This window comes from Fukomys damarensis, unplaced genomic scaffold, assembly GCF_012274545.1.
Source record: "Fukomys damarensis isolate Sample0158 unplaced genomic scaffold, DMR_v1.0_HiC HiC_scaffold_1, whole genome shotgun sequence".
In the NCBI taxonomy this organism is placed as follows: domain Eukaryota; kingdom Metazoa; phylum Chordata; class Mammalia; order Rodentia; family Bathyergidae; genus Fukomys; species Fukomys damarensis.
This window is the reverse complement of record NW_022900913.1, coordinates 36712193-36738439: the sequence shown is the minus strand read 5'-3', so window position 1 is coordinate 36738439 and position 26247 is coordinate 36712193. Positions and strand designations below refer to the sequence as shown.

Sequence of the window (26247 nt, the reverse complement as noted above, 5' to 3'; positions counted from 1 at the left end):
GTATTTCAAAATACACTAATTTGACAATAATCTATTAACAGGCTAATTCAGTATACACACACACACACACACACACACACACACACACTGGGTACAACATGAAATTGTTTGTGTGGAGCAATACATTTTTAGATTAATGGGAAGAAAATAACAGACATAATACAAAGTCACTTAAGTTCAGATTTGGAAAGCACTGTATGATCATGTCCAAAAGGTTTGCTTTCTTAATTACATTTCTTTCTGTGACTTTTATTATTGAATTCCCTCCTATTCAACTGAGGAAATATTCTACAAAAGCAGAAAAGGACATAAAATTCAAGACTTTAAAATTGCAAAAATTATCACTATGCTTTATTTGCACATATCTATAAAACTGGAAATTATCCACATTCCTATTTAATTTTCTGCTCCGGTCATGGAAAGAAATAAAAGCAGAATTAGATTAACTGCCTGACAAAATTTTCTAATGATTTCCCTTTTACCTAGAAATATACAGGAACACAACACATAAAAAGCTCACATTTGGCGATTAATAGGGAAACAGGTTTCTAGATAGTACTTGCAGGTGATGATAACAGAAATCAAAGTACATTAAATGTTTTTAACTATTATTTCAAGCTATGAGGCTGATAAGTGGGCTATCCAGAGCATTAGACACAGAAAGGTAGAAATGTGTCAACACTAAACAATGATCAAAAAGGACACTGATGTTCCTCTGATCAATCTCTAGGCAATACTTTTTATTTTAGAGTGACTAAATAATACCATATTGATATTATGCATTTAAAAAGTCAAGGCAGCAGTTGAACTTTTAATTTGGCATCTTCAAAAGGTTTGGGGTACTACACAAATTGTGATTTCAAACTGAAGAGCTAGACTTAAACTGGGTTTACTTTCATTCTTGGAGAGGCTACAAAAAAAGCACAGGTATGATAAAAATCAGAGTTTTCTTAACTATTAAGCACTCCTCTTACTTGTTATATATCTGGAGGAAAACACTTACCCTGTTGACTGGCAGTTTCACAATATGTGACCTATTACTTGAAATAACCCTGAAATTAAAACAGTCAGTCAATCACAAACATATGCCAAATATATTTCAAAGTTTTTCTTTGTAGCTGGCAAGAAATTAAAACCTATGTTTGCTGTGTCATAAGTTACATTCAGTAGTAAATTCATGAAATGACATAATTATGTTTTACTTTCTGACACAATGTTAAGAGTTTAACAAAAAGGGTAACAATCTGAGAAAACATATTGAGAAGTAGTTCCTTAAAACTTACAAAGATGGGTTTTTCAAATATAGTTTTTAATAAGTTCAGCCTCCAACATCAGCAAAATGAACATTTCTAGATATACAATACTTTCAAATAATGTTAATATATAGAAACCTTAGAGGTTGATTCATGTATTTGTTTCTTTTACTTTTCTCTCTTGCCTAAATTAAGAATGAGTTCTTATGAAGATTCTTAACTATCTGAGGACCTCTTTGGGTGGATAGATACATAAAGGATTGCATATAAAAGCCAACATATTTCAACATTGAAGCTGAAAAAAATTAAATTCAGTATCTGAGAGAATGAACTGTTTTGTTTCCTTGTATTTAAAATAGTAGAGAAAAATGCAAAACATCTTTGTAGATTTTCTACGCTTTAAAGAAAAAAGAGCACCGAAAAAGCAGGAGAAAATGATCATAAACAAACAAAAATTATAGGGGATGGGGGAAAGGTAATAAGGGAAAAGAAAAAATATGAGAAAAGGAAAAATGGAAACAAAGTCTTCATAAATAAGGGAGTGTGGTGGGGTTGAATGGAGGGCAGGGACGGGAAAAATGAGAACCAAGACCTGTCGTGTAAAGGTACAAGATCCCAATGAACAATGTAACTGTATTGTATACTTAAAAAGTACCAATAAACTCAATGAAAAAAAAAAAAAAGAAATGCTACTCAACAATTAAAAAAAAATGAAATTTAACCCTCAGGCTGAGTTCAATGAAAAAAAGTAGCTATGTAACATTTTTAATGTTGATTTTAAATTCTGACAATGAAAAAATCTAAAAGGTTAACAAGGACATGTTTTTCCTTAATTTGCCAGAATTTTAATACTCATGACAAATTAGGAAGGGGTCCGATACTAATTTTTGTCGTGGTCTTATTAGATTAAATATGTACTATAAAATTTCAACTATGGGGGAAGAGGGTAGAAAGGGAGTAAAATTGATCGAGTGTCAACATGTGTAGGGACCAATTCTCCAGGATGAATGTAATAATTATATATTGCAACAATATACTAATTTTTTAAAACTAACAAAAAAAAAATCACCTCAGTGGAAGTTAAGTAATCAGGACCTTGAGGAAGCCAGATTATTTTTCTTTGGCCCAAATTTTGTTAAAACTTCTTGGTTGCAAGCTGGAATAGTAAGTTCATCTGGGCCACACTCTCAGAATTCGTGGATTTGTATTTTTGTATGGTAATGATGGTAAATACCACATTTCCAAGTTATTTTCAAAGAGACACGTACACAAATCCCTTAGAAACCTTTACTATCTTCATTTCACATGAGAAATAGGAGACTGCATTCTTGGAGGGAGAGAGGGCAGGTTATGCGGAGGTGGGTATCACAACAGTAGGTCTCAGCCTCCTCCTCCCTCTTTCTAGAATCCAGAAAGAACCAATGCTATGTCCAAGCTCACTGTGAACCAGAACATCCGCAGCAACCCAACAGAGTTAGCCACATGTATAACGGCCCTTGCTTGGGAAGCAAAAATATACAAAAAATACTTTGATTTTAAATAAAAAAGATTGATTAGTCCTCGAAGAATGAGAAAATTAAATGAACCAAAATGTTTTCCACACGCCATCTAGTTAATCACGTCTTTAAGGCAGTAGACAAGATGCTGTCAAATGCACTGAACACCCCTGGTGACACACATGACAGCATTTTCTTCCCCTCTGATGTTCAAGTTTTAATTAAAGTGAGCATCATTAAGGACTGTGGGGTTGTAAAATCACCAGGTCTCAAAAGCTTGCAGCAGTGCAGGGCTTATGAAGTAGACTAAGCAAACCATAGAAAAAGATGCTGTTTCATTTAGAGAAAAACTAATTTAGAGAAAATCTAATACCATTGCAGTAGAGGATGTGCAAGGGGGTCCTGTTTATCCATCTGCTTCTTGATCTCCAGATATGGTGCCTAAAAAGGAGAAAGCTCATTATACACCTTGATTTCTCTTTATAATTCATTTTTCCATTTTTACAAAAGGAAAAGCAGACTGGATGACATGGCTAATCCAGTTAGAATAAAAAACTTGTGGGCTTGACATAAAAAATAAAAAGTCCTATTATTTAAATGGAAGAGGGCTTATCACTTGAGGTGGTGATCTTGGGCTCAGGTCCCCCTGTTCCTTCTTTATCCAGGCTAGATCTATGCTCCGTCTCCGAAACAATTACCCTAGTCACATCCCCGAGTCCATGGAACTACAATCATCCATGCAACACACAGGACTTTCTTAGCACTGTGTTGAGAGTCTGACCAAATTGTAGACTGGCTTCCACCTGCACTGGGCTGGGTCCCTAAATGCCACCCTGCACCCTAAGATCCTGTTAAGTCTTAATAAAATGTAATGCTGACAACCAAAAAATGCACATTGTACTGTAACCCAATTCTGGTATTTTCAGTAATTCTCTACTTAGCTTTTTCTGTAATTTTCCACTTCCACATAACTCTCCTAATCTTTTATTTTTGTTTCCCATTTCCCATCCCCATATCCCAATTTGATTCTTCTCTACTATCATCCAAAGACCCTTTGTCTTAGCGGAATGAGAGCTTACTTCATGCTGCGGTCCTCTCCCCCACTGCAGTCCTGCAGAAACAATCTCTTACCACCTTCAACAAGCATTCTATTTCTCTTTGACAGTGACCACTCTAATTTTAACTAACAAAAAAGGAACTTGTGAAAACTACTACTCCAGCATAGGTGGGAGAGACAGACTTAGGTATAGATATCTCTGTAAGGAGAGTGGACACAGTTTACATTAAGAATCCTTTTCCAAAAAGGAAAATATACCCAAACAATTAACCATCTTAAAAAATAAGGAGCAACCTTTCTGCAACAATTTGGAGCTATATAGGGCAGTACCATCTAGAAAATAGGACAGTATAATGTTATATTTATATATTGGGAGGTTTATAAAATTTGACGCAATAAAAGCTGACTGCATCCCTGTGAGGTACACTCTGAAAGCAGGCGCAGCGTTATTTTTTCTACCTTGGCAGTGAAGATACTGAGGCAACAACAATCGGCTACTTGTCCAAGGTCACAGGCCGCATCATTGTTGAACCAGTTACACAATTTGGCCTCTAACTTCATACGCTGACACTCAACCATCTACATCGCTTCCTATTAAAATAGCTTACACATGACCCAGAATGCAGGAAGCGATTTTTGGCAAAAAGCTGATTCTAGAGTCAGAGTTGGTAGCTATTTTAAACGCAGGAATGGTCTGAGTCTAGGCTATAGTATAAATACCCTAACCATTTTCATGACTAAAACTGTTTAATTTGGTGTGAGATACTGCAATGAGTCCTTCCCCCATTCTCCTCACTGAAATTTTATTATTTTTGTTCCATGCATGGATCATAAATGCCTCTCTTAAAAAAATTTCAAATACAGAAAGGTACAGGCACAGAAAAATAAATGGCAGGGATGATGGTTTTTAAAGTAAATAACATCACTTGTGAATAAAAGATCTTTCATTTACTGTGGTCTGGCACATACTATCTGTTGAATGAAAAGGAAGAGTTGGCAAAATAAATAATGATCAAAAGAATCAAGAATCAGAACTGGATATGCAAGGATGTGTTTTCTAAGCAATGTCTTCAAATATAGCACCAGAGATGACACTGAGTGAGGAGGGAGGAGCAGAGAAGCTAGTGAGTGCTGGGAGTAGAAGAGGCCCCCTGCTCCCTCCCCAGAGAAAAGAAACTGGCCCAGAAGAATGTTTGTCCTAGGCCCATGAGGGCAGATGCCCAGTGCCGATCAAGTGCCATAACCACATGTGCCAACTGTACACACAACATCTGCTGTCCTGCACTCTGGGTTATGAGTCTCTACAGGAAGAGATGTGCTTTACCTCTCTCTCTAAATCTCTGCTAGCGAAAAGGGTCTAATAACAGTAGCATGTGCCTGTCCAAGTGCTGGACTACAGTGCGGGGATGTCAGCTTTTTATAACCAACCTTAAACTTTGCTCATCAAACATTTCCACCACCGCTCTCCTAATCATTAACAATATCACAGAACAGGGCTGAGGATGTAGCTCAGTGGCACTGCGCTTGCCTGGCAAGCACTAAATCCTGAGTTTGATCCCTGGTACCAAAAACCAAACAAAAAATATCTTCCAATGCCTGGTGTATTCCAAAGCAGTTTTACATGCTTTGTTATATCTTAAAAACATGAAATTTTTGTTATAAAGAATATTTCTGTTTTTAACTTTAAAATTATTACAACTAATTAAAATTTATAGGACAATAGCATTGGATTTAACCTTGACCACGAAACATCTCAACATATTCATATGCATTCAAAGTTCCTGTTGAGTTTGAAGACACAGTACTGGTTTAAAATCACCCACTTACCTGCCAAGCAAACCAGTGTAAGCGTGACGATGTGCTGACAGAATGTGACTGAAGCACCCTAAGACAGCACAATTCCTTTATGATTTTAATTGTGCCCCATATGTAGGAAATCTATGCTTCACAACAAAGCCAGCCAGTACTCCCAGACTTTTTAAAAATGTGATTTTAAATAAGCAAAATGAACAATACGAGACCACAAGATGACACACTTACTTGTGTCATTTCTCGGATGGAAGTTATACTGTCCAGTGCTTTCATTACTCGATCATAGTTTTTCTTCTATACAATGAAAAAAGAAAAAGAACATTCACTTGCAAGCCTTTGCAAGTCTACTTATCAGTAGAGAAATACATTATTTCTACACATAAAATTTCCAGCGGAGTCAATGTGAAAGCTCTGACTGATTTAAGCACATAAAAGGGAAAGCTGTAATAACATGGTTCAAGGACACAGGATTTATAATTACAGTCAGACGGGAAGAAAAAAAGAGAACAATGCCATTTCTTATGTAAAGATATAAAAGCACGTTCATTCTACCAGAAGAAAATTGAGAAACACAAACAAGGTATTGGACTCTTGATTTAGGATTTTACCACTAAAACAACAGACAATAAGGTCAGCATAAAACCTTTCTAAAATACAAAAGTCTAATTAAAGTACCTCAATAGCAATTATTTTCTTTTGATTGGAACACAGTACTGTTACTAAAAGAACGTAGTGAGACTTTACATGTGATAACTCACACTCCACTAGTAACTGTTTTCTCCCCCACCCCCAGTACCGGGGATTAAACCCAGGACCTTGTGTTTTCAAGGCAGGCACAGCGCTACTGAGCTAAGTCCCAGGCCCATACTAATTAATTTCTAAAAATGTTGTAAACATGGACATTGCTACCACTAATGGACAAAGTGAAGCTCTTTCAAGAATTAATGGTCATTTCTTTGAAATGGTTTAAAGATGAGTAATAATATAAACTAAAGCAATCAGTTCTCAATTTATATGAAAATTTTATTTCAGAAGGATTCTGCATTAAGCCAGACATATTTATAAAATGATTTTCTCAAGAAATGCCAGTATGAATTCAACTTTCACTAACCTTCAAATAGCTGTGGAGGGGTAAGAGAAGGGAAAGGGGGAGTTGAAGTGAAAATAACAGACCAAAAGGCAAATATGTCCTTGTCTTCACAATCCATGAAATTAAAATTTGAAATCCAAGAAAATAGATAATGGGCTTAAAATAATCATGCATATGTTTAATGAGACAGATATTCAAATAAAAAAGAGGAAAGCTAGTGAGGCTGAAACCTCGATTACTATAAATGGAAATGCTGCACTTGGTCAGCTGAAGAACTACTTACCCTGGGGTTAAAAGCCAACATCTGAGGATCGTTCGGATCCACCACAGAAGGATATGGCTCGAAAATGACAACTTTTCTAGGAGATTCCAATGCAGATCTACACATGGACACTAGTAGATCCACCACCTGGAAACAGAGAGGAGAGAATGACTAACCTTCATGTCTTAGCCAGTGCTTTGCCACTGGCTCCTGCTCTCATGGTAGTGTAAGTTAATTAACAGCCCCAGGACTGCTACCATCTCTCAATTCCCTAAGTCAAGGCCAAAGGGGACCAAAGTTGACCAATAACCTCAAATAACATAAAACTGCTGCCCCTAATTACACACATTCTAATGTTTCTTTGTAAAAGCACATAGGTACTGGCACTGTTCTAGGGCCCTATGATCCCATGATAAGACAAGAAATAAAAAAAGGTTTGGGCTTGGGTGGCAGGCACAGGCTAATGGGGAAGATGCATAACAGAGAGAATATGTTCAATAGAATTTTGACTCTATTCAATGCTATAAAACCTAGGTATTGGAAAATTGTGTAGGAGGAAGTACTGTCTCAGAATGGCTGGGGAGGTGGTGCTATCACAAGACCTCAATGAGGTCAAGGAGGGACATGGGCACGATCCGGGGAAGGTGACAGAAGCACAGGTGCAGAAAAGAGAAGAGCTTGGCCTTCTCTGAGAATGGCAGATCACCTGATATCATCCTGCTTCGTCCCACTCCCCTCTGTCCAAGGACATTAATGAATGTTGATTTTCTGCACACAATGTCTTTATTATACTATGACTTCTTTGCATAATTTATTATGAGGCAGAACTATGTATCAGCTAATCTGGTTTCCCATCCAGATGCCAAAACAAACACTCTTATTTCTGGCAACTGACTCAAGAAAATTCATGCTGATGGAAGGCATTCGCCTGCACAGATGTAACTGTAGTGTGGACCCAAAGTAGAAAACTGTTTCTAGGGAGTTCTAACATGAGCATTTAAAAAATACATAGTAAACACTAGGCAATTCCTGATATTGTGAGCTAATGTCAGTAAAAGGCCACGTTGTCTGCGTACTTATGGGACCCCTCCAGCCAACCACACCATCCACAATTTCCAATGCCCTATCAGCAACACTCAAGACATTCCAAGTGCACAGACATATATATCCTCAAGACTCAGAAACCCCAGGAAATGCAATAGGTATTGCATCTCATACACTTTTCCATTTGTGTGTGTATGCACACACGTGTGTATATATGTGTACACATACGCAGTAAGTTACATTCCATGTAAAAAATATAAAAGACAACAAATCTGTCTTTCTGTTCTCCTTTCCCACACAGAGATGAACCTTAAATCAAGCTATTTACGGTGTTATCTAGTCTCTTAATGAAGTAAAAATACAAATAAGAATTCCCAAGGAAGTAAATCAGTAAGATAAAACAGCCTTGTCCAAACCCTTTAGAGAGTGGGTAGAGCAGGAGATGGACATCTTATAAACCTGTAAAAAGTATGTCTCAGTATGCAAATGAAAGCTTATTTCCTACATTGGGGGGGCTAATAATTTTCACAATGGATTTAAGTAAATTATTCTGCCTATAGATATGCAACGTAATCTGACCAAAGCAGACTTAAAATCATACAGCAGTGGTTGATATATATATTGTAATACTGACTCCTTATTTGTAAATCTTATATTAGAGCCCAGTACATAAACAAATGAAATGGAGATCTTCTGGCAGAAGTACTGTTGGGGGCCTGAAAGCGCAGCTGTGTGGACCACAGAATATGCATGTCCCTGCCCACTGTCCTGCGGCAGTCCTGAGGATAATCGCTGTGCTGCAGACTCAACTGAAGCACAGATTCCTCTGGGGAGAGATGTGCAGTTTCCAGATCATACTTACAAGTAGGACTTGCATTTGAACATCTCTTAAAAACCACAGGAATGAAAAGAATATTCTCTTTGAAGTAGAATAAATTCACTAATACTTGGACACTGATCTTTACAAATAAATCACTAAATTGATCTGACCCAAGTATTTTACCTTCAGAACTATCACCAGATAATTTCAAATTCGTTTCTGTGTTACAACCATTATTTTTCAGACATGTAATGAGAAGAGAGAAACACCATTTTTCTATTTTACGACCCTAATGTTAGCGTGTCTTAATTTTCTAATTAATAATTTACTACTTCTAGACCTTAATTGGTTTACTTAAGGGGGAATTTACATCTAGCAAATCATGCACTACTTGAAAGACTTAAATGTTTGAGGATTTTATATATATATTCTTTCATATGTATATTATTTTATATACATATTGTATATATATATATAAAACATATACAGTAATCTACACTATATATATATATATGTGTGTGTGTGTGTATATGTGTGTGAAAATACGTATATATTATATATATACATATATACATACACACACACACCACTCCCAGAAAAGGTTTTAATTATTTTATGTAGTTTAAAAAAAAACCAAAATTAAATTTTTTTTTTTTTTTTTTTTTTTTTTTTTTTTTTTTTTGTACCAGGGATTGAACTCGGGTCCTTGCGCTTGCAAGGCAGGCCACCAAACCGCTGAGCTAAATCCCGGGCCCTAAAGTTTCTAATTTTAAGCAACATTGTTTCTGAGGGATAAGAAAAACTTTCACATTAAAAAGAAAGGAGAGAAGAAAAAGGTTCAACATAGACAACTGTGGAAAACCTTTTAAGGGTAGACTAGTGTTTTTTCCTTTAGGGATGCTTGGAGCCTTTAATATGCAAATCTGTACTTGGCTAGATATAGGGGGAATACATCAAGCTGTATTGTTGAAGTTTATTATTGTTACTTTTTTTTTTAATATGGGGTTTTGCTATGTAGTTCAGGTTGGCCTTGAACTCACTATGTAGTCCAGGCTGGCCTGAAATTTGAGGCAGTCCTTTTTCCTTTGCCTCCCGAGTGCCGGGATTATGGGTATGTACCATCACAGCTAGCACTGAAGTTTACTTATGAGATAATTTTTTCTGTAACACTAAGATCACTCTATCATACTATGGCTAGTATTTTTTATTTGTAATTCATTATACCAAAAATATTGTTCTCAGGATTTCATGAAATGGGTGCATCACAGTTAATCAGTAAAATGACTCGGTTAAGGGACACGTAAATTCACGAAGCCTAGACTGTCTGCAGTAATTGTTACCATACCTAATGGAAGGCCTGTTATGGAGCAGGCATTCCATGTTTGTTGAGTGTTAATTCCATTATCTGTGTAACAGGTGCACAATCATTTTTCCTACCCATTTTTATGAATTTTGTAAATTAGAGGTTGGCAATTTTTTTTATATATTTATCTTCTCAATTTTTAGTGAAGTTATTTTCTCAACCTCCTTACTACGTGTCCATTTTTTGGGATTTCTATTATTTCCTGTGTTGGTCTACTACGGAAATCACATTTTTCTTCTCACTATCTGAGCTTTTATATAGTTGTGATTTTATATAATTGTGACTAAAAAGTTGCCTCATATTTTGCTCCTATGACTCACTGTTTTTCAAGTGGAAAGCATAGCTACATGAAGCATGGTATTTCCCTGTAATGCATTAGCCTGATGCACTGATTCGGGTTGGGCATGCTCAGTTTTACCATCTTCAAATATATGGGCCACTAACCTTTATGCTATGTGGAATTTGTTTTTGTACACAGTGTAAGAAAAAAAATCTAAACTGATATTTCTCCCCATTGCAGATCCTTTACTTCTATCTCACTGATAAAACAATTCTTATAGCACTGTATACTTTTAGATATGATTTATCTGATATATATTAACATTTATTAATATTTCAAGGTCTCTCTAATTTTTATATAGGTAATTTAGTAATTCATTCAAAAAGCCTACATGACTAAAAAAAGAAAAACAAATTTTGGTGGAATTTTATGAAATAATAAATTTTTGTATCATTTAAATTTATTTTTCCCTTTCCAGAAACATGGAGCGCTTCTTTCTCTATGTCTAAGTTGATTCCTTATTTGTTTTATATCTTTCCTCCTATCTTATAAATACTGTTTACTATAAAACTAAATGTTCACTATTGTTATGTTCTGTCCTTTTTTTTTTTGCCTAATTTTTAAAAGTAAATTTACTTCCATTTTATATTTTATGGTAGCATAACTTTACAAATACATTTTACACAAAAAAAATGTACAAATCTTTCAATATCTTAACTTTACCATACAAGAGAGAATTACAATTATCTTTAGAATTGAAGAAACCTGGTTTAAGTTCTCCCCCTTGGCGACTGCAAAAATGCCAAAGCACACATTGTATGAAGAGAGAACATTTAGCTTATATCTTAAAAATATCAAATGCCAGCTTTAACAAGAAACTATCAAAAACTTTCCCCCAAAGAACAGTAGAGTGCAAATAATTATTGGACTGGAACAAAATTTTCAAACCAAAATAAGCAATGATCAATATTGAGTGTTAGTACCTGAGCTCCAGTCGCTATTTCATCAGCAGCTTCGTTCATTACTCCCAGGGTTTGAAAAGCAAACACACATAGCTCTCGTTCACACACAGTAGGCTAACAAGAGAAAGGGAGATTGATCACAGCATTTTTTTCAGTCTCAATTCCTAGATTAGATACATAACTTTCAACATAATAAACCAAAAATACAATGTTTTCAAAGGGGGAGTAAAATGTATCATTTTATTTAATAAAAAGTAAATTCATAAATCCATGTAACAATAAAAGAAGAGCCATTTACTAATATTGAGTCATAAATATGATAAGAAAGGATCCATTACATTCCGAACAATGTAGCAATACATGAAGATATTCTTAAATAGGAAAATGTATCTCACTTGTTTATTATACCGTTGCACATGAAAGCACTTTTAAAAATACAAGCATGAAAGCTGGTAATATAATAAAAATGGTGTCGAACCCAAAAGACACATAAAACAAACATTAAATGGAGAATTCTATTTTTTCCTAACAGATTGTTTTGGAAGAAATAAGCATGACTCTGCTTGCTTGCTACTCAGCTCTCAAAAGATTGGTTTTTGCCACAAAGATGTTTGACTCCAATAACCTCGTGAAGTCAACAGGACTGAAATATACACTCTGCAGTTACTTTGGAAGAGCTCTCATCTTTCAAGTCTAACACAGTGCCATCCCTTTGATTCATCTTATCTCCCCAGTTACATTGCATTAGGCAGCTGATGAAGCCTAACAGGACGCAGTCCGTGGTGCCTCTGCACAGCAGCCGAGAGGCATTTGTTGGTGCCAGCGCTGCAATGAGCACAGCTCCGGGAGGGCGCCTGGGTCTGTTGCTTAGCCAGTGGGGAAGAATGTCTCCATCCTGAGCACCTCTTATGCTCAAAATAGGCCCCTATACACGTGGCTGTATGGGTAAAAGGCCCGACTAAGCACAAAGGCTTCTCGATGACTCTCCCCACATAGAACTTCAGAAAAAGGAGGAACTGATGTATTTCCTCTATCAGCCTTAGAAGTGCAGGATGATTTCTGTTCAGAAATGTGAGAACTGTGAGGGAGGGGAAACGAATCAAAGAAAATCTTTATCCAGACACAAGCAATACAACACACACACATACTTGGATACGCAGACCTCAGATTGACTTCTATTTAACTTCTTACTTCAATCTGCTGTTCTTTGCGTATGAGGGCAACTGTGTAAACTTGATTTCCCTCATAGACAGAAGATGATGTGTTTTGTTCACTTTCTGGGGCGCAGAAGTTGGTATGATCTGAAGTAGCAGTAAGAACTACGTACTGCAAATTTAAAGAGTGTCAAAGATAGCGGTGTATGAATCTGCACAAACAAAAGAGTGCAGAGAGAAGAAACGTGAAATTCATAAAGGGTTACAGGAACGTGTTCGTGTACCAGCTACCCGAGGTTCACTGACATGGAAGATACTTTTTTTAATAATATGCTTGTTAATTGCCTACCACTTTTTCCTGACTAAAATCTAACCATCAATTGCAAAACGAAATAACAGGAGCCTTATTGAGTGGAATGGATAATGAATAGTTTTATTTGAATCCCAGACAATCAAATATACCTACTTTGTAGTCATCTAAGTATGTGTGTGTGAATGTGTGTACACCATATATGTATGTACGTATACATGTAAACACACACATACTTCTCCAGGAAATGTAACAATAGAAACTACATTTTTGGTACCAAATTGTTTTAACCAGTTGGGGAAAGCGAAAAGAAAAAATATGACAAAGGGGAAAAAAATGGAAACAAAGTCTTTGTAAATATGGAAGGGTGAAGGGGGTGAAGGGAGGACAGGGGAATGGGACAAAAAAAGAACCCAGATACATCATGCAAAGGTACAAGATCCCAATGATGACTGTAACTGTGCTGTTCACCTTAAATGTACCGATAAACTTCATTTAAAAATGTTTTCAATAAAAATAAAACACTACACTACATTTGAAGGTTAATCCAATTATTTTTAAAATTGAAAGACAGGGAAAATTATACAGTTATTCTTATACAGCTCTAACACCAATCCAATCACCACCAATCCTAGGTGTTCCTGGTAACTTCAGCCATTATTTTAAGTAATAAAACTTCTTTTTTGTATGCGACACTTGGGATCAAACCAAAGTCTTCAAGCATTCTTATGATGAAATTACAACATGATTATTACCAAATCAACATTTTTCTTTTTTGCATATTTCTGGTTGAAATTTCCCTTTTTCCCATATTCAAATATGAAAGGCTGATTCCTTGGAATATTTTGGCACTACAACAGTTGGGAGAAAGAGATCAAGCAGAAATTTGGCAAGCTAGAAAAGCAGCTTTTGGAAAAACAAAACACTCTGCTATAATCTTGAAAAATTAAAAGTATACATTACATTCTTATAAATTTACCTTCCCCTCTTTTTTAATGTAGTAACTACAATAGCAATAGTTGCCATTAACTTATTTACCTCAGTAACACCATACCAAAAAAATATTACTGAACTTTTAAAATAACAATTCTACATACTTGGTTCATTATTTATAAAGATCAAGGAACAGTCAAGATGTATAATGTAAATTAATTCAAATTTGATAAAATATTTGTACATTCATGTTTGCTTTGGAATAGTAATTTTGTTTATCTTTTTTTAAGTCAAAGACTTTCTTGTTCTTAATAGCAATAGTAATAATGTGTCTGTTACAAAACGTAGTTACCGTCACACTGGGGAATGGTATATATATGAACATAACTGTGACTGTTTTTGATTCCCAGCTTCTAAAAGTCTGTCTTTTTATTTCCTGTCATCTCTCCTTTATTTTGGTTTTATAACTATTTATATTTTAGTTTTCTCATATAAGAGAAACTGTGTGATGTTCACATTTTACTTATGGGTTCAAAATGTCAGCCAAGATGGCTTACTCAAAGAAAATTTTGCAGTGTGTTAGGTGATCAGTATCCATCCACAGGTACATCCTATCAATGAGATACTGAATCTCACTCACTTCCTTAATGAAACATTAAGTAGTTCTATTGTGCATTAGCCTTCTCCTACTTGAACAAACTACCACAACCTTGGAAAATTCTACTATGACTAAGCTATTTCCCTAGAAAACATTAGCAATCAATTCAAATAGTGCACAGTCATATAACAGCTATTGCTTGCTAAGTGTAATGATGAATTTTTTACACATACTCACTACAAAGTATATGGGTCTAATAAAACAAAGTATAAATCATTATTAATATACTTTTGAATTTATAATAAATCAATTTGTTTCAATTTGTACAGTCTTATTTTCTCTTAACCTATTATAATGTCTTGAAACAATTCATTCCAATAATTTATACTCTATAATCATGGCAATGCCCTCCACTACCAACACAGATACAACATTTATTATAAAGTATCCATCTTGCACCATTTAAAAGAATGGGGGGAAGAAAAGGGCCAAGGTGTAGGAAAAGTGGGAAGGGTAGGGGAAATGGGAATAAGGGAAACGAAAAAAATATGAGAAAATGGAAAACATGGAAATAAAGTGTTTGTTAGTGGGGAGGGAGGAGGGGGTGAAGAGAGAGCATGGACAAGAGGGGAAAAAATGAGAACCAAGACCTGTCACATAAAGGTACAAGATCCCAGTGATGAATGTACCTGTGTTGTATACCTAGAATGTACCAATAAACTCAATAAAAAGAAAAAAAAAAGCATGGGGAATGTCTATATGTGTCCCTAGAACGTGCTCAGTTTTCAGCTAGATGAATATATTTTTAATTTTATTTGAAACAAGGCAATTTCAATGTGAGCAATAAAAGTGAAGGTAGGTCCAGTTTGAACACGTGTGCACATGTTTTCCTATCTATGAAACAAGAATGTAAATATCTAGCTTCCCAGACTGATAAGAGGACAAAATGTGATAAGATTTATAAAATCTTCTCGAAGCATGGAGAGCTATTTTAGTATTAACATTATAAGGTAATCTAGGGCCAGGGATTTAGCTCAGTGCTTCCGCCACCTACTTCACAAGAGCAAGGTCCAGAGTTTGATCCCTGGTATCAAAAAAAAGTAACCTAAATAAGCCTTCCCTGCAGTAGCTTTACCTGAATTCATATACAAAGGTAAGTATTTAATAAAAAGTACTTTTCTTTGAAGTAGAATATACTGAATTTTTGTTTTGGTTAAAAACATTTATCAAAATTCTTAATTTACTGCTACAAAGTTTCCAACTATAAAAGAAAAATATCAATATAAATTCCCAATTAAAAAAAATATAGGATTACATTAACATTTTAAGAATCACAAAACATATAATTAATTTTCTTTATTTTCAGTTTTGTAGACAATGCTTTGAGTTTTGTTGCCGAGATGTGCATTCAGGGTTGGAAAAGGTTACTAATCCATCAGAGGGACTATGGCAGATCTACTGCAAGGCAGGACGGGCTAGATTAGAAAGGAATACATGATCACATAGCACAGAAATGTTACTTGAACATTAAAACCACCATCTACTCAGCTGGATATTTTTAAAAATCATCTTTTTGAACCAAAAAAACTTTTTAGCTAAACTAAACTTTTTAGTTAAGCTTCTGTCTCAGAATCTGAAATCTAAATAAGTTGGGGAGAGCAATATTACCAGAATATACTTTCTCATCCATTCTTCAAATACTTAAATCAGATCTAAATACAAGACAATCTGTTATGCTTTCAGAAGGAATGGCAATGCCTTAAACTATGACCAAATAAGTGTTCTTAATTTCACTCAGAAAATAAGAGCCTGCAGTGCAAACATCAGTCTAAGGTTCACAGCAAAGTGCATAAACACAAATACAGACTCTGAAGTTTCTCCTCTGATTTGGCTTTGATGGACTGGAGCCCCTCTCTGCTAAGAGACAGAGACTTGTGCAAAACCGTCTGGGAACCACTGGCCTAGAATCTCATGCTGGGTCAAATCATGCAGAACAGGCAAACCAGGGCTGGGGATTTAGCTCAGCGGTTCAGTGGCCTGCCTCGCAAGTGCAAGGACCCGAGTTCAATCCCCGGAACAAAAAAAAAAAGAACAGGCAATCCAGCACATTTTCACACGGCAGGAAAGGGGAAGGAGAGCATGCTTCTCATATCTTATTAACGTGCACAACAGAAAAGTTGGTTAACCAGAGAGCAAGGAACTGCCAAGAATCTGTGACTGGGATCTAACTTGGTAGGGACACTAATCCACAAGACTACTTGGTATGGCTTTCTCCAGCAGAGCTTAACAACTCAGAGCAGGGATCAAAGACTAAACGCAACTATATTTGATCTAAACTGGGTGTTTTCAAAGTGCCCAATATAATAACCCACGGGTACTAATCTTTGTTTTCTATTTTGCAAACATACTCAAGAAAGACAAAACATTTAAAATGAATCTCTAAAACAGTTTACGGTATTAACATTCTAGCTGAGTCCATATAGAGAGAAAGGCTCATTGAGTTTTGGTTTGGTTTCCAGATACCAATCCAACTGCACAAACAAATTGAAAATCTAGGACTCTGTGAACAATTCTGTTGATGTTACTGTGTTTTGTAAATTCAAAGTGTTATGTCAGAACTCACCTGGGAATAACATTTACAAACTTTTTAAACAAACAAAAGAGAATGTTGCAGCACCAGAGTATTTCTAAATAAGTTGCCTGTGTTTCAGAGAGATAACATGCTAATCTAGAACTCTCAAGTACAGTGATGGAAAAGTACAAATTAAGGACTAACATTTCAGCACGTTGGTGGAAGAGGGGCAAAGGGGTGTCTATATCATCTTAAGAGAAGCAAGTTTGGAGAAAAGAGGGAAAAATAAGAGAAGAGTAAATTTGGAAACAATTCTATAGAAATCCAAGTTTTGTATAACTAACATAATCAACTGGGCTGTAATTTCTTCTATTATACCTTACAATAAAGCATGTGGACTGAATAAATTATCCAATGAATCAGTTCACTGGTTAATATCCCCTATGAAATATATCTAAATTTGTATGTATTACTCTTACATATAGCAAAACATTTTGTGGGCCGGGGATTTAGCTCAGTGGTGCTGCACCTGCACCCACAAGTACAAGGTCCTGAGTTTGTTCCCCAGGAATGAAAAAAAAATTTTTATAATATATATAACACAAAAGAGATATAGAAAAAAAAATGAATGTGACCAATTTAAGTGTAACATCTGTTTAATGAAATCAAGAGTCCTTTTTCTTTTCACTCCTTTTCTTTAAAACACAAGCAAGTCTCCTTGATTTTCATTTCCTAATCTTACTTCACTATTACTTAAAAAAGCAAAGTTTTCTGACTTCTTTAGTCTGTGTTGCAACGTCAAACCATCTGATAGGTTTTTATTTAGGAAATATTTCCTCTCTTGTTCACGAAAGCACTCTTCTTCCCTTCTCAAAACATAGCACATTCCATTGATGTGTATACAAAGTCAGTCAGAACTGAGAGAAAAATGTAAAGTATACCTATAGCAACTATGAGATTTCAACCATTTACTCTAGAAATAAACTGCCAGCAATTAAATCACAAAGAGTGAACCCAAAACTGTGTGTAGCCGATTTCCAGGACAGAACTGGACTTAGTTCAGGTCCACAACCCCAGAGTAAGACCAGTGCCATGCTATCATTAAGACTGTGTTACCATCTTGTGCCTCTTGTCAACTAAAGAGCAGGACTGAATAGATCACTTTTTTGCTCATCTGCAAAGTGGGGATAATAACAAAATCTACACATCACGGAGCTATTGGAAGGATTAGATGCAATAATGCATGGAAAGCACCCGGCACATAATCAAATCAAAAACCACTCAAAAAGCATTCACTAGTGGTAACACTGCTGTTATCTTGTGCAGTAGAGATGGCATGGCTGTGGATAAAGCAAGAGATCAAGACCAAGAGGTGCACACTGACAAAATTAATACTACACCTAAGCAGGACAGAATGGGATGATTTAGAGCATCTACCTGTTCTACCAGCTACACTTCTCCAGAACCAAAAACATATTTACATAATCTTCTCATGAATAAATTCTGATTTAATTAATTTGGATTTCAGAATTACCTCTGAGAAGAGTTGACTGGCAAGAAATAGCACAAGGTGCTGGAAGAGTAGTAGTTCAGGAGTACAGCACAAGCCAGTGTGCCTGACATCTGCATTCAATCAGCAGCATCGAAAATAAAAGGCATCTACATTGCAAGAATAAACTCTTTTTTTTCATATATTTTCCCTTAAGTAAAGTAAAACCAATAAATCACAAAATGTGACAGATGACTATGCTTAAAATAAAAACAGGTTGTATACATGTTTTTAGATATAAAAAAACTCAATTTTTAAGAATTCTAGTAAAATCAGTTTCTAGGCATGTAGTTTATCTTATTTTAGATATACATACCTTGGAGTAAGAATGATTTCTCCTAAAAAGTGTAACACTGAAATCTAACATGGTACTTTCTAGCTATCAAGCCTTCTGGTGTTTAAAATGCAGACAGAACTTGGTTCAAAGCCTAGCCTCCACCCACAGTATCTGGGTGATGTTGAACAAACTGCTTAACCTCTGAGTATACTAATCTTATTTGTACCATGATAGAAAAAATATCTAAACCACGGAAAATTTGTGAAAATAAAACAAGGAAACTTAGACACATAATGCATATTATTTTTTTAATACACACACACACACACACACACACACACACACAAATATGCCTGGTACACAACACCCGACAATCTCTAACCTTCTGCTAACCAAGATAGACATTTATACAAATTTTATTCTGTCTCAAACTCAAAAGCAGGTCTTTATTATGCAGATATAGTAAAAGGTACTGTCTCACACTTTGAAACGATGAGGATTGATGTCAGAAAAATGTCCGAACACATTTGCCCTCTATTATATAAACCTTAAAAATACTGGCCAGGCCAGGGATTTCTTTAGCTCAGTGGTTTCACTGCCTGCCTTGCAAGCGCAAGGGCCTGAGTTCAATCCCCCATACCAAAAATAAAGAAAAAAAGAAAAATGGGCAAAAATGATGTGAATCAAGTCTTCATATGCTGAAAATTAACCAAAAGCTTTCAATAACCAAGGAGCACGTACTAAAGACAAATAGTTGAATTCTGGTAAGAACAGTAAAATTGGCAATGTCTAAACTTACCCAAGTCCCATCTGCCCTACCTGGCACTAGAGGTAGTCTTAAAGATAAAAGCTCGTATGTCCGATACTAGGGGAAAGTGGTATGAACTGTTATTTTGGGATCTGGTGGTGCTCTGAAGAGGAGCTCAAAATAATTGTCTTTATTTCTGTCTGATTTGGAACTCACCCACTACTAAATCCATAGCAAGAGTGAGCACTAAAACACACAGAAATATACTTACAGTCAATATTTTACTTACTGCTGTCTGTAGATTAGTGAGGCAGACCACACCAAATTAACGAAAAGGAATAAGACACTCATAATGAGAACAGAAAGTTTACACATATTCCTTGTGAATCTACAAGACCATGTGCTTGCGCATGGCTGTGTGTGCTCAAGAATGACTTAGACTTTAATATCACCTCCAGATTACCTTAAGATTCTGTGCTAGCAGGAAATGCCAGGTTAGGGTGGAATTACCAACTGCTGTGCTAAGTATTAATGGCATAACTCAACAAATACAAAACCACTTAACAACCAAAAGCCTTCCTTGGTAACAATTATCAGCTGCCCACTTAATGAACAAAGCCTAACTGACTAAACAGGACAATGAATAAAGACTATATAGAAATAATTTGGGGGGGGGAATCACAAAACAAAAGAAACTACAAGCGGCAACAGTAAAATAAGTCTTGAAGACAAAGATCTGATTCCCAAGTGGCCACAATCATAGTTAAAATGTCCAGTTTTCAATTAAAAAAAAAGTATATGCCATAAAAAGAAATAAAGCCCACAAATAGAGCAAAATGGTAATCAATAGAAAGGGTCCCAAAGAAAGCACCAATGTACAAAAACTATCAGCTATTTTCCAAATATTCCAAGAGCTAAAGAACCATATCTGAATAAAGAAAAGACAATACTCCTTGCAAGTGCAAGGACCCGAGTTCGATACTTGGTACCAAAATAATAAGGATGATCATGATGAAGAAAAGTGAATAAAGCCTAAGAGATCTATAAAACACCATCACATAAAAACACACAGAAAATGACAGTGCCAGAAAGTAAGAGGAAAATATTTGTAGAAATATAGATTCAAAAACCCAAAATTTATTTAAAATATTAATTTATGCTTCCCTGAAATCAATGAACTCCAACCAGGTTAAACAAAGATACAGTTTAAAAGATCTGTATACAAACCTGTAGTTATGCTGTACAATATTTCGATGAGGGCACAGTATGGGGAGATGTAGTTTATAACTTTATACATAAAGGTATAAGGGAGATTGAAGCTATGTGAGAAATAAAATTTTATCCATTATTAAAATCTTATTGAATTTCTAGTTGATTCAAACTAGTTTTCCAGAATTAAATGCTAATTGCAATTCCCTGGGAAATAATTATGAAAACCAATCAGAAATTTACAACATGTGAATTTAAAAGAGTAAAATAAGAAATATGTCAATGATAAAAGTAACTGTATCATTTGCTTTAAATGTACCAATAAATTTAATGGGGGAAAAAATACGCATTCACACAACAAAAAAAGGCAGTGACAAAAGAGAGAGGAATACCAATATATATATAATATATTTGAAAACCAAACTGACAGTTCCTTCTTAATACTAATTAAATTAAAATACAGGGCCGGGGATTTAGCTCAATAGTTCTGGTGACGGCCTCGCAAGCGCAAGGACCTGAGTTTCATCCCTCATACCAAAAAAATTAATTAATTAAAATACAAAAAATAGTAAGGGAATAAAACAAAAAACAATCATATCAAGAAACCTAGAAAAAGCAAAGACAAACATGGTTATCATCTTTGGGTGATAAATGTCCAGAACAGTGAAATCTATTAAGGCAGAAAATATATCCATGTTTGCTAGGTGAAAAGAAAGACAGAAAGTAGGGAGTTTCTTTTGGGGGTAATGAAAATGTTATGGAATTAGTGGTGATGTTAGCACAACATTATGAATATATTAAACACCATTTGCATCAGTCAGATTTTCCATTCCTGGGACAATATACTTGAAGAAGAGAATTATTCTTGCTCGTGGTTTCAGAAGGTTCAGTCCATGGTTACGAGAAGTGTGCTGAAGAGGACAGCTGCTCTCAACCCACGGCAGCCAGAAAGCAGAGACAGAAGGGAGCAGCCAGGGATAAGAATACACTCTTGTAGGTCATTCTTGTAGCCCCCAATGGGCTGTCTCTTCCAAGCAGACCTCAGGGCTAACAGCATTTTCCGCTATGAACCGAATTAGTCCATGGACTAAGCTGCTGCTGAGCGTAGTACCCAAAGATCAATCATCTTCCAACAGCCCACCTCTGAACACACGGCAATTGGGAGGGGGGATTTATATCTACACCAAAACACCATTTAACTGTTTACTCTAGTGATTTCAATGTATGAATGCTATCACATAAATTACCAAAAAGGGGGAACTTTTGAAACAGAATGATTTTCCCAAAACTGCATTATACACACTAATTACACTTTCCATATTTTCTTGACAATGTACCAAATTTGTCAGTAATTTATCATGTTTGGAAATTTTTCTTATGGCTCTCCTAAATGCTATAGTATCCTTCTCCTAACTAGCATAGGCCTGCTCTCTCCTACTGATATTATGCACTTTAAATTGTAATTTTAAATAAACACTGTATAAGCATCCTTAGTATTTGCCCTTTTAAACAATACTTCTTAAAATTCCACAATTTTGTGGTCAACATAAAGCTATAAGCATATTGCAATGTATTGCCATGCAACAAATGCAGTAAGAAATGTTACTCTAACACCAACTATCTGCTCTTTCTCAGATTCCAACAAATATACCACTTACTAAATTAAATCATTTTCCAAATATTTGCCCTAAACTGTATTTTTTTCTATGTTGTAACACTTTTCACATATATTCTAAGTGGCTACTGCCATTCCACCAACAAGCACTTACCCTAAGCATAGGGCCGTTTTGAAACACGTGTGGTTCATCACAAACCACACAGTACTCATTCAATACAGGGATCCGCTGCTCAGCAAACTCAATTGTCTGAATCAAATGATAAAGACAAATAATTCAGTCAAGTCTGTACATGATCTGAAAGCCTAATAAGGGCTAAACTATTTCTACAATGGACAAAGCCTCGATTCTTACCTGTACTAGGAAGCCACGGTCTCGTATTGGAATGCATTTTGCACCATTTGGCTGTAAAAGAGTAAGAACATATTAATTAGAAAAATGTATGATAAAATAAGTGAATACAGAAATGATTGTTTTGACACAATCACTTGAGATATTAAGCCATTGGTTATGATGTCAAGCTGTTAGAATTTCTTTATTCGCCTAATACCCTTCTTGCCATTACTATTATAATTTTTCCCTAAATGATTACCCTTCTTAATTGCTGATCTTCTAGTACAAATGACTGGCCTCTTCACATGATTACATGAACTCATTTTCTCTATTATTCATCAGCAATGCTCATACCTCCTCATTATGAGTACTTTAACTTGATTTTAAAAAGTGATACAATTATCTGTCCAAGGAAAAATTACACAGCTACTAAAAGTGACTGGACCTTAAGCATAATATATATATATGGTTACACATATAGGACACTTTAGAAATTTTCCTTTCATCGAGTATGTGAAATTATCTTTCTTGAGCAAAACTATCAAGGGAAACATCCCACTATGTAATTATTTAATACCTATTTTCTCCATGACCTTAAATCTTATCTTTAAATAAAATGGGTCTTAAGCCGGGCATGGTGCCGCACGCCTCTGCATCAGAATGACTTCCTGAAAACAGTATCTTATTTCTATTAACTTCAACTATGATTGGGTGCATACGTATTGATGGCTAGAGTTAAATGTGCACTTCACAAAATACCTACATATTTAGAAAATAAATTCCTCTAGAGGTGAATTTTGTTTAAAACGTATTCCCAATAAATGCCATACAAAGGGCCAGAGATTTGGCACAGTGGTGCTGCCACCTGCCTCACAGCGCAAAGTCCGATCCCTGGTACCCATCAAGAAAAAATTGCCCTACAAAAACATTAAATTATTACTACAGTTATCTAGTGGCTCCAGTTTCAGCATAACCTGAACCCTAAAAGCAAATTCAAGGGTGGCTCTGTGACTACACCTTCAACATTGCTTCTCTCTACCAGTCACATTATGAGTTCTCCTCCCAACTTCAAAGGGATTACTCTTAATTTAATTGTAAGACAAATATGGTCCTCCATAATTCACGTGGGGGAAAACCCAGGTTAGATACATCCACTTTTCACATTAAAACTACAGCATAAAAAGAAAGGTGTATGAATCCAATGGACTTCCTTCTATTTTTAGTCACATTCAATCCCAGAGCAAGAATCTGAACTGGAATTCCAACCACTAACTGCTTTTTTCAGAGTCAAAACTAACATTTCAGTGCAAGTGCCTGACATGCAAAAACATCAAAAAAGAAAACAGAAAATTTAAAAAATACCGATCTTAGTTTTTTGCTCCACTAGGTCTTATATGAACAACGAAACTGTTAATTCCTCAGCAGCCCCTTAGCTAACACTTAAGAACACAAGGTGAAAATGATTACGCACAGCAGGCTGGGAAGATGAAGATGAAGATGGTGTTAAGATACCAATAAGCCCTGAGGTAAGAGAGAGCCTCCTGCCCTCCGCAGTAGCTTCCTTGAAAAGCTCAGTTTTAGAAGCCTTGGGGGCACTGGAGTAAGACTTGCTGAGCAATTTGTGATTCCGCAGTCCATACAACTCCTCCACTCTAAGGCTGCTGGAGTACGATCTGCTTAACAGTTTGTGGGGCTTCAAGTTGGCCGTGTGCTCACATCGTGGGTCTCCTGAACAAGATCGAGTCAATAGTTTGTGCGACTTCAGAGTCAAGCAGTCCTCTTGCTTAACAGCAGCAGGGCAGGAACGGTTCAAGAATTTGTGCGATTTAATTGTTGTCATTGCCTGCTCGGCTCTGGGATCGCTGGAAAGGGAGCGACCAAAGGTCCTGTGCGACTTGGCAGGGCACACGTCGTCAGCCTTGACCGTGCTGGAACAAGTCCTACGCAACAGCTTATGCGTCTTGGAGATGCCATCTTGTTCAGATTTCAGTTTGGATTTGCTTTTGCCACAACCAGGGGGAGGATAACTTGGCGACCTTCAAAATGGAACAAGAATCAATGTGGGGTGAATGATGAGTCTAACTGACAATGGAAAACGCCTGTCATGCTCAACCGCAGCCATCTCACTCCAGTAAGTGAAAATCAAGTACATGTGCAGAAAAAGCCCAGGAATGAAATCACATTTTCCTGAAAAGCAAGACTCTACAAGATATCCTTTTTTCCCAAGCTTCCGAACTATCCCAGTGCTCCATATGAAACTAACAGCCATGGAACCCAGGGTGATCAGAAAGCAAATGCAATTTTTAGTAAATGTAAGGGATGTTAAAGAAACAGAACTGTAGAAATGAACATTTGTGCTTTCGAGAGACTAATGTAATTTAGTCATTTTTTAATGTCGTAAAGAAAACAAACAGGCTGTATGTGGTAGTGCACACCTATAATCCCAGCACTTGGGAGGCTGAGGCAGGAAAATTGCCATGAGTTCATGGCCAGGCTGGGCTACATATTAAAAGTTAAAGCCCAGCCTTGACTACATAATGAGACCTTGCCTCAAATAAACAAACAATGCCAAGACTACAGAATGCTTTAAACTGAGTAACAGTGGACAATCATGCTCATCAAGACGATGCTGAAGGCATCTCTTACCAACCTGCGCAAGGTAGAAAATAAATGCAAGGGAGACTTCACTTTCTTCTCCGACAGCTTCTTACTGTGCAGGCAACTGGACTTTTCTTTGCTCTGTTTCCATTGCTGTGTAACAAATGTCTGCATGATTCTGCCAAAGCAAAGGTAATTCTGTTATTACAGTCCTAAAGTAATGCATATAATTACTGTGTTCACAACGCACTTATCCAAGGAAATAAACACATGGTAACCAGTAAGGCGCTTAGAATTACACTATACAAAATTTTTCAAACATAAAAAAGCACCAGATAGCAAATCACCAAGACTATGGGAAAATTACTTAAACAATTAATGTATAATCTGGTATGATTTAAAAATGCAAGTGAAAGATGAAGAATAAATATATAAAGAGAATTATGAGAACAGCCATCGGGATCAGCAGCTTTAGTTTAAGTGGTTAAAAAAATCTGAATTATTTTTAAGTAAAGCCAATCTTTTATTTGATTTGCTCCAATAGAAAATCAAAACCTATATATAGAAATAAATCATGCAACATTGGCTCTACTCTATGTAAAAATGTGGCTAATTAAACTATTGTCAGAACAGTGGAATCATTTGTAAATTTTTTAAATTTGGATATTCTAAAAATTACTTCCAATTTTTTTTATCATTACGATCAAAAAGCGGCACTGTGTTAATTTCTAATCTCAAATTTTTCATTAAGACATTACAGTAATAATTCTGGCATGTCGGTTCTGGATCTGGGAGATGGGTCCCGGGCTGGGAGAGGTTCCATGCAGCCCATCTTGCAAGTCACAGTGGACAAAGGTCCCCTGAATATTAATATCTAAGATGTGGGGTTTTCTTTCAAAAATTACATTAGC

General features: G+C 35.9%; 1 protein-coding gene across 3 annotated transcripts in view; it reads right to left on the bottom strand.

Annotated features, from left to right (window-relative positions):
* Parp8 (poly(ADP-ribose) polymerase family member 8) overlaps positions 1-26247 on the bottom strand; it is a 175544-nt gene that overhangs the window by 21872 nt on the left and 127425 nt on the right. For all 3 annotated transcript variants that reach the window (XM_010644012.3, XM_010644011.3, XM_010644013.2), the window contains 9 exons: positions 25389-25514; positions 24210-24774; positions 22760-22810; positions 22559-22654; positions 11461-11553; positions 6992-7117; positions 5847-5912; positions 3123-3190; positions 1004-1052 (listed from right to left, as the gene is read on the bottom strand). In XM_010644012.3, the coding sequence (XP_010642314.1) occupies positions 1004-1052; positions 3123-3190; positions 5847-5912; positions 6992-7117; positions 11461-11553; positions 22559-22654; positions 22760-22810; positions 24210-24774; positions 25389-25514 (1240 nt within the window). The remainder of the gene's footprint in view (positions 1-1003; positions 1053-3122; positions 3191-5846; positions 5913-6991; positions 7118-11460; positions 11554-22558; positions 22655-22759; positions 22811-24209; positions 24775-25388; positions 25515-26247) is intronic.